The sequence below is a fragment of the Eubalaena glacialis genome, chromosome 15 (genome assembly GCF_028564815.1).
Source record: "Eubalaena glacialis isolate mEubGla1 chromosome 15, mEubGla1.1.hap2.+ XY, whole genome shotgun sequence".
Lineage (NCBI taxonomy): Eukaryota > Metazoa > Chordata > Mammalia > Artiodactyla > Balaenidae > Eubalaena > Eubalaena glacialis.
The window spans coordinates 71,869,481-71,887,020 of record NC_083730.1 but is presented as its reverse complement, the minus strand read 5'-3'; the positions used below and the strand labels follow the sequence as shown (position 1 = coordinate 71,887,020).

Sequence of the window (17,540 nt, the reverse complement as noted above, 5' to 3'; positions counted from 1 at the left end):
GCAGTCCAGTGGTTAGGACTCGGTGCTTTCACTGCCAGGGCCTGGGTTTGATCCCTGCAAGCTGTGGTGTGCCAGAAAAAAAAAAATTCTTGCATGCACATTTATTCTTCATAGATACATGAGTTTTTTCTATTTTTTTGTTCCTTTTGTAAATGGGATCTTTTCCATTCTTTTCTATATATATAATGTTTATGATGTAAATATGTTTATTAATATATAATACACAAGAATAAGAATAATATATATTTATAATATAAAATAAATAACAAATTATATAACATATAATTTTAAAACTAAACTCCAGACTTTATTCAGTTTTCACTAGTTTTCCCACTCATGTCCTCGTTCTGTTCCCAGATCCCACGTTCCATGTGGTTGTCATGTTTCCTGAGTCTCCTTAGGTCTGTGACAGTTTCTGAGACTTTCTTTGTTTGTCATGACCTTAACCATTCCGAGGAGTGCTGGTCAGGTATTTTGTAGACTGTCCCTCAACTTGGGTCTGTCTGATGTTTTTCTCACGGTTAGACTGGGGTTACAGGTTTTTAGGAAGGAGACCAGGGAGGCGCCCTTCTCGTCCCATCATATCAGGGGTCCACGCTATCAACGTGAGTTATCGCCGTCACATCAGCCTGGATCACTTGGCCGAGGTAGTGTTTCCAGTGGTCTCCACTGCAAAGTTACTTTCTCCCCTTTCCACACTCTGTTCTTCAGAAGCAAGTCACGAAGTGCAGCCTACACTCGGGAAAGAGCGTGGGGGCAGGGAGCAGCTACATAAAACGTTCGGAGTTCTTCTGTAAGGAAAATTTGTTTCTTCTCCTGCATTTATGTATTAATTCAATCATTTTATATCAGTTTGGACTCATGGATATTTATTTTATAATTTGGGTTTAATCCAAAAGTGCATTATTTATTTTGTTGCTTAAATTTTTTAAGCTTTGGCTATTGGGAGCTCTTTCAAGTAGGCTCTGTGTCCCTTTGACATGCCCCCATCCTTTGGGTTCTTTTGATCACTTCCTTACTTTCCAATACTATAAGATGCTCCAGGCTCATCTTTTATTCGTCCTGCTCCAACCCTAGCATCAGCCATTTTCCAGGGAGCCTGGAGAACAGAATTAGAAACCAAGATCTGTGTGCTGGGTGTGTTTGTTGCTCTTGGGGTGGCACTTCTAGGCCCTTTTGGCAGACAGAACTAGGAAATACGTGTCTACATACTTACCTGTGTGTACACACATATGCCTCCGTTATAGTTTGTAAACTAGCATATAAAATGAAATTATTTTATATGTACAAACTTAGTCCCCCCACCAGCCTTACTAAATTGTCTTGTTTTCCTCTTTGTATCATCTCATTTCATCCCACAACAACTATATGAAGTCAAGACCATTATTATCCCCTTTAGAGAAGGAAACTGAGGTTCAGAGAGTTTAAATAACTTGTACAGATGACACCCCTCCAGGGAGGAGGTTTCAAACCCTAGAGGTCTCACTCCAGAGGCCTGGAAGCCCTGCCCTTTGCTGCCTCCTTGTGTCCTGATGGTTATAAAACCCCATGGCGTTCAAAGGGCTGATGGGCTACAATCAATGGGCAGTCTTACGATGGCCACCAAGGACCCACCGTGCATGAGGCATCCAAGTGGTAAGGGTTTCCCCCATCAGGACTCTGGGGGAGTGAGTTAAGCTGGGACAAGTGATTAACAGGCAGGACAGACTACGATTAATGGTCAGTGGACTGACGCAGATGGCTGGGCAAGAGGAGTCCAGAGCAAATACCCCTGGGAGCTGGACGTGGTCCACGGTGCTCAACCCCAGAGAAAGGGCTGGAATCAGGCTGGATGGGAAGAAACCTTTTTGGCAAATGTCAGGCGGCGGCCGACAGGCAGCCCGAGCTCTCTGGCTAGCTAGTCTTTGGGAAGCCTGGCCCTGGGCGGCCCACTCCTGTCTCAGCTCAGCTCCCACAGTGACAGGGGCTTCCTCAGAGTCCCTCCCTACAGGGCCACAGGCTCCAGCTGACCTCCTCCTGAAGCCCTTCTGGTCTCTGAGCCCCAGTGAAGTTGGGCTTCTCAGAAAGTCAGCTTCAGTGGCCTAAGGTCCTGGGTTCTGGTCCCTGTGCTGCCACTTTCCTGCTCATCCCTTTGAGCCTCTATGAGCACAGCTACAGTCAAGGCTTGGCACATCACAGGTCCTTTTTTTTTTTTTTTTGGCCGCACCTTGTGGCTTGTGGGATCTTAGTTCCCCGACCAGGGATCGAACCCATGCTCCCTGCAGTGGAAGCTTGGAGTCCTAACCACTGGACCACCAGGGAATTCCCCACAGGTCCTTGATAAATGGGAACAGCTGCTAGTGATACTGATGGGAGAGTTCCCTTGGGAATGTGTCACCCCTGTGGAGTGTGCACGACTTTGTGGGAGCTTTTGGACATACTCTGTCCAGAGTGTCTTCCATCACTCCAAAAACCACACGCTGGGGCCCAGAGATGCCTCACACACAGCCCTGTTTGTGGTTCCCAAAGAAGCCCTACCCAAGAATAGGGCGCTCTGTCAGAAAGTGAAGCAAGGAAGGTTTCCAGGGTAAGGACACCCAGAGCTGGCTCCCAAGTGTGGGCGGGAGGGTGCTCCAGGCAGGGGTTGGTCCCGAGTGCCCCAAGGAAGACCATAATGATGTCAGCCCCACACCCTGCTGAGTGCCAACAGGGAAGGGGGTGCCTAGTTTATTTACTCCCTGCCTTGTTCCCCAAAGGAACTGAGGCAGCTTACAAAACCCAGATGCCTGAAAAGTTAAAAAGTCAGAGGGGAAATCGGGTGAAGGGAAAAATCACAGCAGGAAAGTAAGATAAAGCCAAGTCTCCCCGCTCACTGGGCCTGAAGACCTGGAACACCTGCCAGATGTAGCCACAACTCTGGCTCTGCTCTCCCTAGTGGCTGAGAAGAAGAGTGAAAGCAGACCCATATCCCTGATCCAGGTACCATCGCCTGCTCCCAGGAGGATGAACCCCATTCCCCACTTCAAGACTCAGCTCCTTCTCCCTCTCCCACTTCTCCCAGGCTGGGGTGGGCATGTTGTCTGTGCTCTTACAATTCCTGCATCCCATCCCTAGAACGTTCTCTCTTAAGGCAGGACTTAAAAAAAAATCTCTCTCAGCATCCTGGCAAGCAGTAAGATTGGGGATGTTTGTTGAAGAGACAGATAAGAAAAACCCTTGTTCAGTGCAGAAACAGATATGCCTGTGCATTTCACCCAGTACCTGGGCATCAGAGATGTGGGAGCCCCCCACTATAGGGGGTAGGCAAGCAGAGGCAGAGGATGGGGCCGGTAAACCCAGACTTCCCAAGCCCTGATGGGGAAGGAGCTTCCCGCCAGCTCCAGGGAGGGATTTGGGCTCTGGGAATCTGGCATGGAGGCTGCAGGGTTTGAGGGAAGCTACAGTGGAGACTTAGAAAACTTGGCCTTAGCCATGATGAAGGTGGTGTCGACCAATTTCTGGATCTTTCAGCATTGTTGGGACAGGGATTTGGGGCTGAGCTGCTGGGACCTGGTGCATACCGGGTTCAGCACCCTCTGTCCCACGCCCCCCTCCATGATGCCATTTGACATGTTATTTAGTGCTGGCCATTTACCCCTGTGGTCAGGAGGGAGGTGGGAGAGCTCCTCAGAGGAGACCGCAGGGTGGTGGGTCAGGGGCCACCCACTGCCCCCCTACCTCGGAGAGTCCCCTCTCCAGCCTTAGTTTTCTTTTCCTCTCTCAGAGACACCAGGTTGAGGCTTTGATTCAAGGATCACATATCTTAGTATAGGGCTTGGCACGTAGTAGGTTCTCAAGAAAAGGTGTCTGCCTTTGATGGATGTGGAGCAGAGCCGGCGCAGTGCGGCAACTCGCCCAAGGTCACACAGCTGGGCCGGATCCGACCCGGGCGCCCTGACTCCAGCGGGCCGGATTTGTGAGGAGCCAGCTTGGGGGAGCGGTGTTTGGAGGAGGGGACAAGGATGTGGGCGGGAAGGGACTTCTATTTTGGAGCGGATGACAGGAGTGCGGAACGCAGAGGGGGCTGGGTCCCTCCCCGGGCTCCCCGAGTCCCAGTCACCTTCCCGCGACCCTTCCCGGGAGGGGCGTCCCGGGCGGGTAGGGGGTAGGTGGGAGGGGCGGGCGGGCAGGCGGTTACCTCATCGCCGCCTCCGGGAGGCTCCGCTCGCTCGCTTCCTCGCGCCGCCGGCTGGGGCGGCGACTCCGGGCGCCGGAGCGAGAGAAGGACAGAGGGACGGAGGCGCCGAGAGGCAGCGCCGCCCCCAGCGCCCCTCTCCGCCGCGGGACCCGAGCGGCAAGGGGGGTCCGACCTCGGTGCCCCGCGCTGCGGGCGGCGCCTCCAGTCGCGCTGCGGGAGGAGGCCGTGTCTGTGCGCGGCGCGCTCTGTCTGTTCTCTCCCGAGCTTGGCACCCGCCGGAGCTGCTCGCACGTCTTCCGTCGGCCTGCTCGGCTGTCTGTCTGCCCTCCCACCGCCAGTTGTGTCCTCCGGCCTGGCCTTCCTGGGCCCCGGGTGCTCCGAGGGGCGATGAGGAACGCGGCGGGGCCGGGGCGCACGGGGTAGGGCGCGCGGCGCGCGCCGAGCGGCACCGGCCCATGAGGCTTCTCAGCGCGGGGCGCGGCAGCACGCGCGGGCCATGGGGGGCAGCCTGCGGGTGGCGGTGCTGGGCGCCCCGGGCGTGGGCAAGACAGCCATCATCCGCCAGTTCCTATTCGGTGACTACCCCGAGCGCCACCGGCCCACGGACGGGCCGCGCCTCTACCGGCCCGCGGTGCTGCTCGACGGCGCCGTCTACGACCTGAGCATCCGCGACGGCGACGGTGCTGGCCCCGGTCAGAGCCCCGGGGGGCTAGAGGTAGCAGCTCGAGGAGTGGGCAGGGGCGTGTGACAGCATGTGTGTGGGTGCTCGGTACACACGTGCGTGTCCGCGTGGACGGCTCAGGGGTGCCCGACTGTGTTCATGGGCCGAAGGATGAATGTGTGTCCTGGCGTTTGTGTGTCTCACCCCTTCTGCTGGCCTGAAGTTGCCCCAAATCAGGCCCGAGACCCGGCGAGTTTGCAAGGTGGCTTTTTCTAGCTCGCTTAAGTGCCTCTCTATTTGCCTGCCTCCGCTGGTGGGTGGGGATCCGTGCGTGGGGGAGCATGGTCCTGCCTCCCTGAGGGTGAGCGTTGTGGGTCTGGGGCCTTGAGCAGAGCCACAGTGGGAGAGGTTGAAGCCAGACATAGGGGTGTACTTTCTAGGGGGATCATTCTCTGCTCCCTCATTCCTGTGACCTGCAGCAAAGACTCTTCTAGTAATTTTGCAAAGTCCAGGACAGACTTTGAATCCTTGGAGCTGATGCCTTCGAGAGGTGAAGAGGAAAGAGCAGGCAGGATTAAGCAGGGCTTCCTGGAGGGGGTGGCATTTGGGCTAAACCTGGAAGGATGAGTGAAATTTTGATGAAAAGAAGTGGTGGAAGCATTCCAGGTGGGAAGAGCAGCATGTGCTTAGGCCGAAGGCCTAAACGTGTACAGCTGCCGCTAATTAGTGGTCTCCGCGGGCTAGGGGAACACCGGCCGAGGGCTTTGGAATTAGGCTGAGGCGTAACTACCAAGGAGGGGGTCTGGGGAGGGGCGGGGTTTGCCCCGAGTTGAACTGTGGGAAACTGGAGGAGGAGGAAGAAGAAAGGAGTGAGGAGAGAGGAGACCCAGAGTGAAGGAGGGCTGGGGGCTGACCGGCTTCAGGCACAGTTTTAAAATTCATACCCCAGCGGCCGTGAGGACAGTAGGGCCCAGGGAGCTTGGAAGAGAGGGCGCACAGACGAGGATGAGGTTGGCCAAGGCCTGAGCATGAACTGTGGGTTTAGCGTCAAGGCCCCGGCAGGAGGCCTGGGCATGGGAGAGTGGGAAGGGGGCACTCCGGCAAATTCTGGCCTCCCGCCCCCAGGAGTGGCCGGACCCTAAAGGCTGGAGCTTGCAGGACACGGACGCCTTCGTGCTCGTCTATGATATCTGCAGCCCAGACAGCTTCGACTATGTGAAGGCGCTGCGGCAGCGCATCGCGGACACCAGGTAGGTGAGCGGCGGGGCGGAGGGGAGTGTTTGCGGGTCTGGCCAGGCCTTTGCCCGAGGTGAGTGAGGGGGTTCTTCCGCCATCTTGGGCCTGGTCTCAGGCCTTCTGGGCCTGGCCTCTAGCCCTGTGCGGTCTTTAGGCCTGGCTCTTTGTGTCTTTGTGGTTCTGGTATTTGCTGGGGGGGGGGGGGGGGGTCTCTGGCCGCAAGAGGGAAATGTATATACCCACTTGGGGGGATTCTCCGGCCATGGGGTCCGTGGCACCGCGACCCTCTTCCCCATTTGGCCCCCAGACCGGCGGGCGCACCCGAGGCGCCCATCCTTGTGGTGGGCAACAAGCGGGACCGGCAGCGGCTGCGGTTCGGGCCTCGGCGCGCACTGGCTGCGCTAGTGCGCAGGGGCTGGCGCTGTGGATACCTCGAGTGCTCAGCCAAGTACAATTGGCACGTGCTGCGTCTCTTCCGCGAGCTGCTGCGCTGCGCTTTGGTGCGCGCACGCCCTGCGCATCCGGCTCTGCGCCTGCAGGGGGCGCTGCATCCGGCGCGCTGCAGCCTCATGTGATCGAATTGGACGACACCGCCAATGGCGGGGAGGGGTCCTCCATTTGACTGGAACAACTGGGGACCCGGATTGGACGAGATTGCCCAACTTCTCTCGGATTGGACAGGACAGTCTCCTCCCTGATTGGCTGAGGAACGCTCCCACCCAATCTCCTGGGCGACAGGCTTCTCTTTGAATCTCATTGGACCCAGCTAGGCCCCATTGGACAGTCCTTTCTGGGACCTCATTGGGTCACGATCCCATTGGATGGAAGGGACTTGGTTATGCATCTGATTGGAAGCTCTCAGACTGCTCTTGGAGTTTCATTGGACAAACAGTTAAATCCCGCCTCTCAGGAGGAAATAAAGGGGGAAACAACTCAAGTGCACCTGGCACTTCTGGATGGCAGGATAATCTTAAACCTAAAGGTCAGAGCTGCAAGGCGTTGCCCCTTGGCAATTAACTCCAGAATCCCAACCTGTAATGAGGGCCCCCAAATGGGTGTGATGGCCCCAAGGCTGAGTCCCCAAGAAGCAGACACAAGCAGCTGGAACAAAACTTTACTGTCAGGCTCTGCAGGGCCACAGGACCTCAGGAAGGGTCCTTATTGGGCTGGCCCAGCCCCCTCTAAGGCATTCAATAATATTAGTAATTAAATAGCAATGCTCATCCCCCAACCGGAATGTACAACAGAGGTCCCATTGTGCCATGTGGTCCCAAGGGGTCTGGTCCCATGAGGTCTGGTCCCCCAAGAGGCAGGGGGGGCTCCCTGATGCAGAGGGGTTAAGGCCACAAAGGAAAAGGAGAAGGAATGGGGGACTGGGGGCAGCTGGGCTGGTCCATCACATCCAGGAATCCGGCTCAGCCCTTGGGCTGACGGAGTGCAGGGCATGCCAGGCCCTGGTCTCCGTGGGTCCAGATGGGCGGCGGGGCCCCCTCGGTGTGGGGATGCGTGAGGGTTTTCGGTCTGGCTGTGTGTCCATCCGGCCTCGTGCCCAGGTCCTCAGGGGCTCTGGGCCGGCCATGGGGCTCCCAGGTGCATCTGGTGGGCCCCCTACACCGGGGCAGGGGTTGCCTTCATCGGAAGAGCTGGACAGAGCTGGACCTCGGGGCCCGGGCAGCCCATTGGGCATCCTGCCAGAGTCTGCGGGTTGGCCACACTTGCCACCCAGGACGCTGAGGGACGAAGAGGAGGAGCTGGAGGAACAGTAGGCTGAGTCAGGAGCTGGAGGGTCTGGGGCCCGAACCAGGTCAGGGGCTGGTCCAGTGGGGGTCCCGCCAGCAGCAACCTCAAGGGCTCGGGCATTGGCCAGGAACTCCTCTTCCAGGCGCCGGAATAGTTGCTGCTCCTGCTTTGGGTCAAGCTGCAGGGGGGTGCGGAAGACACTGGCTGGGGTGGTGCTCAACTCTGGACTGGAGCTGGGGACCCGGGGAGGCCGGGGGGCTGCGGGGCTGTGGGCACGGGGAGTCTGGGGTCTGCTCCTGCCCCGTGGCATCCACGAGTGCTGCCCATCTCGGTCCCGACGCACCAGCAGCACAGCCTGCTCTTCACGGCTCTGGCTCCGGGCCCGCCGGGCAGGGCTGGGGCCCAACAGCTGGCCTCCCCTGCCTCCTGGGGCCCCACGCGGCCGCCCCCGATCCAGCCGGTCTCGGGACTGGCTGCGCGGGGCGGGGGGGCGTCTCGGGGAGGCCGGAGTGCCTGTGGTCACCCGCCGGCTGGGCCGTTCCCGTCGGGGGCCAGTGCTTGAGTCTTCACTGCGGGCACCAAGGGGGCCGCTCTGGGCTGAGGAGGCTGAGGAATCGCTGTCCCCGGAGTAGCGGCGGGAGCGGGGATGGGGGGGCAGCTGGTCCCGGACCCTGGGGCAGGGGAGCAAGAGGGAGAGCTGGGGCAACGCGGAGGGAACTGGCGTGCAGAAAGGGCAGGGAGAGTAAGGAACCAGCAGCCGCGTGGTTGGGGGGTGGGGAAGGCACCTGTGGTGTGGTGACGGGGGTGCCAAGGGTGTCTGTTGCCCTGGGGACTTCCAGGGAGAAGTGAGAGGCTCTGCCACAGCTTCCTGCAGCCAGGGGCACCCCCGCCGCCCCAAGGCAGCAGAAGAAGTAAGGCCCTAAGCTCCCCCTCCCCGGGCCTCCGGTTTCCTGGGCAGGCCAGCGGGAAGCAGGGTTGGACTGGCCGCCACCCAGCCCCCAAGGCCCGCCCAGCTGTGTTGTTCGTTTGGTTGGGTTGCCATGGAGACGGGAAGCCAGGCCCGCCGCCCCGCCCCCGCCCCCGCCCCCCCCGAACTTTTCCCAGGGTGTGAGTCACTGGGGCACAGTCATCCAGGCCAGGGCGGGCGCCCCCACCCCCACCCCCTGGACCCCTCACCCCGTGTCCTCCTGCTTCTCACCTGAGCGGGGTCTCGGGCCCCTCCTTCGAGCTGCGTAAGCTAATGGGTGTCACCTCCGGGCGGGAGCCCCTGCGCTCACACCCGGGGGCTGGGCTACCAGCTCGGGGGCTGCGGGTGGGCGACACCCGCTGCGGGGAGAAGGTGCGGGCCCTCGTCTGGGGTGGGCGGTGGGCTGCAGGGAGAGAGGACGGGCGGCGCATGAGAGGTGGGGCCACAGAGCTGCCTGCCCCGCCCCCCACCCCTGCCGTGGGCACTGACCCGTGGAGGAGCAGCGGCAGGGGTCGTGCTTGTCCAGGTAGTGCTCCAGCGTGTCCCAGCCACCGCCCACGCGCACCATCACGTGGCTTCTCAGCACCTGTGGGAGCCCGGCGTGGGCAGGTCACAGCCTGTCCCCCCCACCTCCCAGGCTGCCACCTGCTCGGGTAGCCCCTGGCTCTCACCCGCACAAAGATGAGCAGACTGGAGTCTCCCACGCGGTATTTTCCCTCCGAGACTTTGATCATGGGAAACTGGTCTGGGCAGGTGCAGCGCCCCAAGATCTCTCTCACCTGAGGCCAGAGAGAGGCTGGAGGTCAGGGGTCAGGTCACTCCTCCCCGGGCCCGATGTCAGCAACTCCAGGGTCAGAAGGAAGTAAGTCCTTCTGGAAGCTCTCCTTCCCCTTTGGCTACCAGGGGTCAGGGAGCTGACTAGGAAAAGATGGAGGGACTGTGGTCGGGCCAGGGCCTGGGACCCCAACAAGGCACATCCTGGAAGTCCCTGAGCCCTGGGGGAGTCCTCACTCCCCCTCGCCCACTTCACAGACATGAATTTGAGACCCACAGAGAGGCCAGGTTTGGGGAGGAGGCAGGAGTGCCACAGACATGTGGGGCACACGCATACACCAATGTGCACACCAGGCCACCCGCCCAGCTAGCACACATCTGCCCACATGCTCCCCCAGGCCGGGAGCTGCCAGGCTGGCTGTGTGGGCGGCCCGCCCGCCTCCTTGCCCACAGCGGAGCTGCTGAGAAAATGAGCAGGTGGAGCCTCTGGTGACCCTGGCCCAGGATGGGGTGGGGTGGCAGCCTCTGCCCACAGCCATCCGGCTACCCGCCTCCAGGACGGGCACATCATGTCCTAACCTCCTGATAAGAAGGAAACTCTTGGCCCGGCTGTGGGGGTGTTAGGGACACCTAGGTCCCGGGAAGAGGAGGAGGGAGCGGGGGTCATGGTCTGGCACCTCCTATGCTCAGGGTAGAACTAATCCTGCAGCTCCTGAAAGGACTTCAGCTCCCAGTAGCAGCAGCTACTCCAGGCTTGGGTTCCCAGATAAGTGACGTGTGCAGGGCCCTGGGGAGGAGGAGGGACCTGCAGAGCCCCTGGGAGCTTCCCTAGGCACTCACTGAGCACCTACTGTGTGCCAAGCGCCTTGCCCAGGACCGAACAACACAAGCACCCATTCAACCTCGAGCTCAGTGATAGTGTGAATGCAAATGTCTAGCAGCTAAGCGCAGGGAGGGCATACAGGAGGGGCTCAAATCACGCGGCCCCCAGGATGAAGGAACACCTAGCACTTATCTGGTGCATGGTTACCACAGAAAGGAAGCAGGGAGATCGTGCAATGGAGCCCGAGTTTTCTCCCAGGCCGTGCTGGGCCCTGTGACCTCACCCAGCACCTCTCCCTCTCTGGGCCTGCTCAACTCCTTGGGGCCAGGTATCCACTTGGTGCTCAACATAAGCACTCTTTCCATGGGGCAGGCTGTCCTGCAGATACGAGGATAGGCCCCCGGAGGTTGCAGGCACCACCCTGCTGTCTGGTCCCTGGGTAAAGGGAGAGTAAGCCAGGCCGCCGGGCATGCGCACTCGGGGACTCACCAGCTCGTCAAGGTTGCGCAGGTCGCTGGGTGTCATGCGGGGCCCGCGGGCGGGAGCCCCCGGGGCGGTGGCGATCTCGGCAGCAGCAGCAGCGGCGGTGGCAGCATCCTCCCTGGCACTGGGGGCGTTGGGGGCCGGGGGCGCGGCGCGCAGCTCCTGCTCAATCTCCTGTTCGAACTGCACAAGGCGAGGGGCCAGCAGGCCGAGGCGGGCCCCGCGCCGCGCCACCTCCAGCAGGCACAGCACCACGCTTTTCTCGTTCTTTCGCAGCACCAAGTCCTCGGTCTCGAACATGAGCACTTCGGGCACACCCAGCTCTGCGCGGCACCAGCCGATGAAGGTGGCCACATTGTCTCGGGCCATGAAGGAGCCGGGTGCCACGCTGTGTGCCTGGAAGGCCACCCCACGGGCTGGGCGGGCGGCGGCCATCGCGCGGGCGGCCTCGGTGACGGCATTGGCATGCTGGCACAGGGTGGTGCCCGTGGCCAGCCCCGTCAGGAAGCCATCGCCACCGCTGGGCAGACCCAGGCCGTACAAGGCGTTGAGCCACTCGGCCAGGTCCTCCTTCATGGCCTCCACATAGGCCTCACTTGAGCGGAACGGCCGCACGCTCTTGGCTGCCGAGCCCGCGATGCCCACCACGGGGTCTGCCATGCCCAGGCCAGCCGAGTCACTGTGGGCAGGGACACGGGTCAGGATGGCTGTGAGGACCCAGCAGGTGCTCAGTACAGGCTATGCCGCTGACCACCTGCACCTGCCTGTCGTTTCAGACCAAATGCCTGGGTTTGAGCCCTGGCTGTGAGAAACTCTTCGCCTTAGTTTTCCCGTCTGCAAAATGGATACAATAATAGTACCTTCCTCGTAGGAACTAATGGGATGATTTTTATAAATGACTTAGTGTCCATAAGTGTTTGCTGCTTGGTTCTTTGGGGGAAGGGGGACTGAAGGACTTGGCCGAGTCCTCCCGCCCAGGCAGGGAGGCACCCATCCTTACTGCCCCTCTGATAGGTGAAGAGATGAGCCCTAGAGAGATGTAGCCCACGGCCCTGGACTCACAGTAGGAACCCCGGTCCCGACCTCAGAGAGGGGTTAGGTCGACTGCTCAGGGCTGGTGGCGATCCCACTTCCTCCGGAAAGATCCCAGGTCCTCCCTCAGCCCCCCTTCCGTAAGGACTGTGTCATTCTAACGACAGAACAGCAGCAGTAGTAAAGTAATCGCAATGACCTTGGCCAGGTCTGAGCGTGCAGTGATATTATCTCCATTTTACAGATGAGGAAACTGAGGCGCAGAGCTCGCTTAAGGTCACGGAGCAGTGGGTGGCGGAGCCGGGCCGACCTGCCCGCATTGCTGATCCGGCAACCGGCTGGCCCGGGCCAGGCCCCGCCTCCTCCAAGGAGCCTCTCTAGCGCCCCAGGCTGGTGCCTGTGAGCCGGGACTCAGAAGGGCCTTCGCCAGTCCTGGCTGTCCTCTGGACTTCGGCCCAGAGAGGGTGCGGGGCTGCCCAAGGTCACACAGCCCTGGGGAACAGAGGCCCGCGGCTGCCGCCGCCAGGTCCCCTTCAGTGTGAGCCGGGCAGTGGGTGCTGGGGGTCCCCGCGCTCACCTGGCTCATCCCGCGGCCTCGGGGAGCATCGCCCCGGCGGGGCCGGAGCCGGGCCGGGCCGCCGCAGGGAGGCGCCGCCCGAGCTACAGCAGATCCCTGTCCCACCACCGCGTCCTCTGCGCCTGCAGTCTCCGCCCCGCCTCTCTGGAATTCGGATCCGGCCCGGAGGGGGTGGGCGGGGCCGCGCTCTCTTAAAGGGGACGCGCTGTTCCTGGCCTGGGGAGGGGCTGGAGTCTCCATATGCGGGGCGGGCCAGGGACTCGGCCCAGCCCTGAGCGGAGGCGGGACCACGGCCCCCAGGCGACCCTTCCAGCCCAGAAGTCCCATCCCCAGCCAGGCTAGTCCTCACGGTCCCCTCCACCCTCCTTGGTCTCCTGGGGAGGGGTTTGGGTGTTTCTTGTTGCTCTGCCTCCCCAGATAGTGGCCTCCCCGGGTGAGCACAAACGGGCAGTTCCCAAGACGAACTCAGGAAGCGATAGGGGCCTGGGGATGCAAGTCACCTCTGGCCGGAGTGGACCTCCTTAGGTCAGATAAATGAGGCCGTCCAGCCTTGGGTGGCGGGCTTCCTATCAGCAACGGCGGCCTGGGGGAGGGGGAGGATGGCTCCGTTTTACCCCCACTCAACCACTGGCTCCTTGTCGAATGCTCTTTGTTAACCCTCAGGTTAGGGGAATCCGTTTCTCAGATGAGGACACTGAGGCTGGGGGTGGGTAGGTGGGTGGCTGAGGCCCACGTTTCTGACGCTGCGGCCCATACCCTGCAGTGGGGACAGGCCAGTCCTGGACCACCTCTGGCTATCGGGGTGGGGCATGGAATGAACGGCAGAGGCTAGGCGGCAGCCTGGCTCTGGAGAGTTAAGACCCGCTGGTTTCTTTTCAAACTGCAGAGGAGGGACCTGGCTGGGACCAGCGGGAAATCCTGCCCCTGCTGCGGCTGGGCGGGGACACCAGGCCTGGCTGGGCAGCAGCCTCACTGGCCAGGCGGGGGTGCTTTGGGGAAGCACCACCACCAACAGCCGATGCTCAGAGCTTTAATAAAGCTCCTACTGTGTGCCAGGCCAGCTGTGTGCCCTTGACCTGAAGGAACCAATGAGTCACCTCTATGAGGGACACTCATGCCCAAACTTGGGCTGAGTCAGGAGAGTAGCTGGTGGCGCCGGGATTTGAACAATGACTATTATGGGAATACCCTCATTCAAGGATCGGGGCATTTGTTACCTACTATGTGCCTGACCTCCTGGTGGCAGGCTGCTCACATGCATCATCTCACTGAGTCCTCGTGACCTTTCAAAAGGTGGGCTCTTACCCCAATACCCAGGTCGTGCAGGTCCCACTCTACCCTCTCCACAGCCCCCTCCATCCACTGCAGAGTGAGGAAGGCCCATGCCTAGAAGTAGTAACTAACGGCTGACATTGACATGGAGCCTACTGGGTGCTGTCTTTTGGCACTGCAAACCAAGAGCAAAAAGCAGAGAACAAAACAGAGCCAGCTCCCAGGCTCACAGTCTAGAGGTGGCTCCTGGGCTGCAACAGGGACAAGGCACTGGGGAGAAGAGAGCGGGGAGCAGGAGTGGGGGTGGGATGGGCCTGCAATTTTTTAAAAAATTTATTTATTTAGTATTTATTTTTGGCTGCATTGGGTCTTCGTTGCTGCGCGCGGGGGCTACTCTTCATTGTGGTGCGTGGGCTTCTCATTGCGGTGGCTTCTCTTGTTGCAGAGCATGGGCTCTAGGTGCACAAGCTTCAGTAGTTGTGGCATGTGGGCTCAGTAGTTGTGGCTCACAGGCTCTAGAGTGCAGGCTCAGTAGTTGTGGCGCATGGGCTTAGTTGCTCCACGGCATGTGGGATCTTCCGGGACCAGGGATTGAACCTGTGTCCCCTGCATTGGCAGGCGGATTCTTAACCACCGTGCCACCAGGGAAGTCCGTTTGTTTTTTTAAAAATATTTATTTATTTATTTGGCTGCGCCAGGTCTTAGTTGCGGCAAGAGGGATCTTTGTTGCAGCATGCGGGATCTTTAGTTGCGGCATGTGGGATCTAGTTCCCTGACCAGGGATTGAACCCGGGCCCCCTGCATTGGGAGAACGGAGTCTTAGCTACTGGACCACCAGGGAAGTCCCGGGCCTGTAATTTTTGATCAGTGAACAGTAAAGGTGAGGGAGGGAGCTGTGTGGACATCTGGAAGGAAAGTGTTTCAGGCTCAGGGAATAGCCAGGGCAAAGGTCAAGGTGGGCTTGTGCCTGGTGTGTTCAAGAAAGAGAGAGGTGGCCTGTGAGGCTGGGTGGAGGCAGATGGAGGCAGGGCTGAGGGGGCCATGCCTCTTTTGAGGGACCTGGGAGCCATGGAGGGAATTAGAGCAGGGGAGGGGTGTGACCTGACTTAGGTCATAACAGGTTCCCTGTGGTAGTGTGGTGGGCAGGGCAGGGGCCCTAGAGGAAACCAGGTGGTGCCAATGTTGAGAGGAATTGGATTCTGGCTGTATTTTGAGGGGAAAGCGGATAGAATGTGCTGGTGAATTGGGTATGAAGGTGAGGACAGAGTCCCAGGTTTGGGGCCGCTGATACCTGGGGAGGACAGGATTGCTGCAGATGGCGCAGGGTAAGATCAGGGTGTGGAAACTAAGTAATTAAATTCTCAAAACAATGCTTTTATGTGTTCTCCTTTTACAATTTTGGGAAACTGAGGCCCAGAGAGGGAAAGGGATGTGTGTGGTCAGCAGCTGTGCAGGAATTTGACCCCTGCTCATATCTACCTCGTGTCACTGCAGGGTCCTGGACACAAGAGAGGTCAGACTGAACCTAGGCCCTGCTGTTGGTCATTGGGTGAGACGGTTAAGCTCCCTGAGTCAGTTGCACTGTCTGTAAAATGGGACAACAGTAGTCACACCACAGAGTTGTGAAAATGTTATTACTCAGCCCAGTGCAGCCAGGGCATACATCCACTGCTCCTCTGAGGAGGAGGAGCCGAGGGGGGATTGTTCCTCTCTATCTCCAGTCCCCTGAGCTGTAGCCTGCCATCACAGAGGCCCACTGCAGACCAGAGACTCCAATATTCTGACTCTAGGACACATGGCAGGTGTGGTGCCCACTGGTGTGGCCAGACCCATGGCCCAGGCCATGGAGGGCCTTGGCTTTGACCCCCTCTATCGTAAGGCGTCCTCTCCTCTTCCTGGCAGGACCAAGGGAAGCATAGACACCGCTGGTGGGACGAGAGGTTTGGGCTATGGTTGTCCTGAGCCCATCCCCACAGACCCCACAGGCCACCTTCGAGTACAGAATGCTGTGGCTCCAGTGCAGGCTCAGGCTGGCCCTTGGACAACGGGCACATGGCTGGATTTCCAGCCTCGGTTGCTGGGTGCTAGGGCACAGCCTGCTGGCCTTGGTTGCAGCCGGAGGTTGGATGATGGGCTTGCGGGCAGGCCCCAGCCCTGGCACTGAGCAGCTCAGGTCCTGGCTGGTTCCATCCGATGCCCTCTGGGCTAGACTGACCTGTGAGCATGGCCCAGGATGAGTTGGTGACCCAGGGGGGCTTCAGGATGCTTTGTCCAGATGTGAGTCCAACCATGACGACTGCTCCTGCCCCGGCTGTGGGGTGAGTGACCCCAAGCTCCCCTGCGCTGCCTCCTGTGCCCCGGAGAAGCAGGACTGGAAAGCCTGGAAGGCCCACTTCCCCACCAGCCTCCATGTCCCTGTGCTCACGCTCACCCTGCGCCCGGCAGCTCTGTTAGGAGTGGGGCAGGATGGGGCGGCTCCAGGGCCTGTGGTTGGGCCTAGGGGCGTGGGGTCTGGCCCTGTCACTGCACTGTCCTCGGCCCCAATTTCCTCCCTTGGAGGTAAGCCACTCCCTGTGAGCCTTTGTCCACGCGTAGGGGCAGAGATCGGTCTCCCACTGACCCCTGAACCTTGGCCAAGGTCTGCGGGGTGTGGTCTTGTGGGACCACGAGGGTGTGCCGGAAATTTTTATTCTAAGTGTGACTGACCAGGAGCTCTTGAGAATTGGGAGCAGCGTGAGGAACTCGGTTTCCACTCCCCACCCAATCCCCAGGCTTCAGCCAGCTCTGCGCAGCCCTTTGAGACAGGGCTTGGAACCCACGCTGCCTGAGGGCATCTGAGGTCAGTGCAGTCCAGACGTTTCTTTTGGCTGAGAGGACCTGGCCTGCCTGATGTAAGCACCTCCCCTGGGCCTAGGCGCCAGGGACGCGAGGCTGCTCCTGCGGGGGGGCCTCAAGCTCTGGGCAGGAGTTAGGCAACGCCTGTCACACTTGGTGGCTGTCCCTGCAGCAGCTGCTGGGAGGGCTGCTCGTGGTCCCCTAGCTTGGGCTGCAGGCCGGGGAGGGGGTGGACCGGGCACCCATCCCTTTAGAAATAGGATGCCTGTGGATGGCAGGTCAGGAGGGGGAGAGCGCAGGCTCTGAGGAGCCCCCTCGGGCCTGAAGGCAAGTCTCATCTCCTCACCTGAGCCACGGGGTGCTCACTGCCTCAGGGGCTGATGAGCACTTGGCACGATGCAGGAGCCCGGTGACGGAGCCCGGTGATGTCGTGGGTGCGTTCGGGCCTCAGGAGTGTGAACTCTGGCTCTGACACCTGCCAAGACTGAGGTGGGAGCGTCCTTGGCCCCTTGCGAGAACAGCACTGGCCTGTGTGGTGGGACTGCGGGGAGGAAGGCAGAGAGGGCAGCTCGGGTCACGGGGCCCTGAGGGAGGCCAGATCTCATGGGTCATGGCCAGCGTAGCAGGAGCCTCCGGAGGGTTTCGAGAATGGTGAGGTCGGTCAGCCTCTGGGGGGTAAGGGCTAGAGGGGTGGAGGGAAGCTGGGAGCCCTGCAAGAGGGCCGTGGGAGGCATGGGTGTTTCTGGTGCTGCGTCTTGGAGAGCCTGATGGTTTGCTTTGGGGTCTGAGAGAACAGCAGTCAATGAGGAACTCCAAGGTTCAGGATGAGGGGACAAACTCTTCCACTTGCTGAGAATGGGGTGGAGGGAGGTGCGGGGCAGGATCCAGCCCTTTCAGCCCATCAGATCCCGGGAAGAGCTGGCACTTGGGAGAAGGGTGGGCGGTCAGCCAAGCAGTGAGAGGTCAGAGGAGCCCTATCACAGC

The 17,540-nt window shown here is 60.0% G+C and overlaps 2 protein-coding genes across 2 annotated transcripts; one reads left to right on the top strand and one right to left on the bottom strand.

The window, feature by feature from the left end:
* The first annotated feature begins 4,652 nt into the window (after positions 1-4,652).
* Positions 4,653-7,282, top strand: RASL10A (RAS like family 10 member A). The gene is made up of 3 exons (XM_061169781.1): positions 4,653-4,871; positions 5,943-6,067; positions 6,361-7,282. The coding sequence occupies exons 1-3, from the start codon at positions 4,653-4,655 to the stop codon at positions 6,626-6,628; spliced, it is 612 nt and encodes a 203-aa protein (XP_061025764.1). The 3' UTR covers positions 6,629-7,282.
* Positions 7,152-12,581, bottom strand: GAS2L1 (growth arrest specific 2 like 1). Its single transcript, XM_061169780.1, has 6 exons — positions 12,450-12,581; positions 10,847-11,519; positions 9,432-9,539; positions 9,250-9,346; positions 8,992-9,163; positions 7,152-8,464 (listed from the first exon to the last, which is right to left on the bottom strand). The coding sequence occupies exons 2-6, from the start codon at positions 11,498-11,500 to the stop codon at positions 7,450-7,452; spliced, it is 2,046 nt and encodes a 681-aa protein (XP_061025763.1). The 5' UTR covers positions 11,501-11,519; positions 12,450-12,581; the 3' UTR covers positions 7,152-7,449.
* Positions 12,582-17,540: the final 4,959 nt, after the last annotated feature.

Excerpts from the sequence above, each read along its gene's own strand:
- RASL10A (XM_061169781.1), top strand. The coding sequence starts at position 4,653 with ATGGGGGGCAGCCTGCGGGTGGCGGTGCTGGGCGCCCCGGGCGTGGGC. Across the intron at positions 4,872-5,942 it reads AGAGCCCCGGGGGGCTAGAG|GAGTGGCCGGACCCTAAAGG; the intron begins GTAGCAGCTCGA and ends TCCCGCCCCCAG. Across the intron at positions 6,068-6,360 it reads CAGCGCATCGCGGACACCAG|ACCGGCGGGCGCACCCGAGG; the intron begins GTAGGTGAGCGG and ends TTTGGCCCCCAG.
- GAS2L1 (XM_061169780.1), bottom strand. The coding sequence starts at position 11,500 with ATGGCAGACCCCGTGGTGGGCATCGCGGGCTCGGCAGCCAAGAGCGTG. Across the intron at positions 9,540-10,846 it reads TGCGCAACCTTGACGAGCTG|GTGAGAGAGATCTTGGGGCG; the intron begins GTGAGTCCCCGA and ends CTCTGGCCTCAG. Across the intron at positions 8,465-8,991 it reads GGGCCCGAGACCCCGCTCAG|GGTCCGGGACCAGCTGCCCC; the intron begins GTGAGAAGCAGG and ends CCCCTGCCCCAG.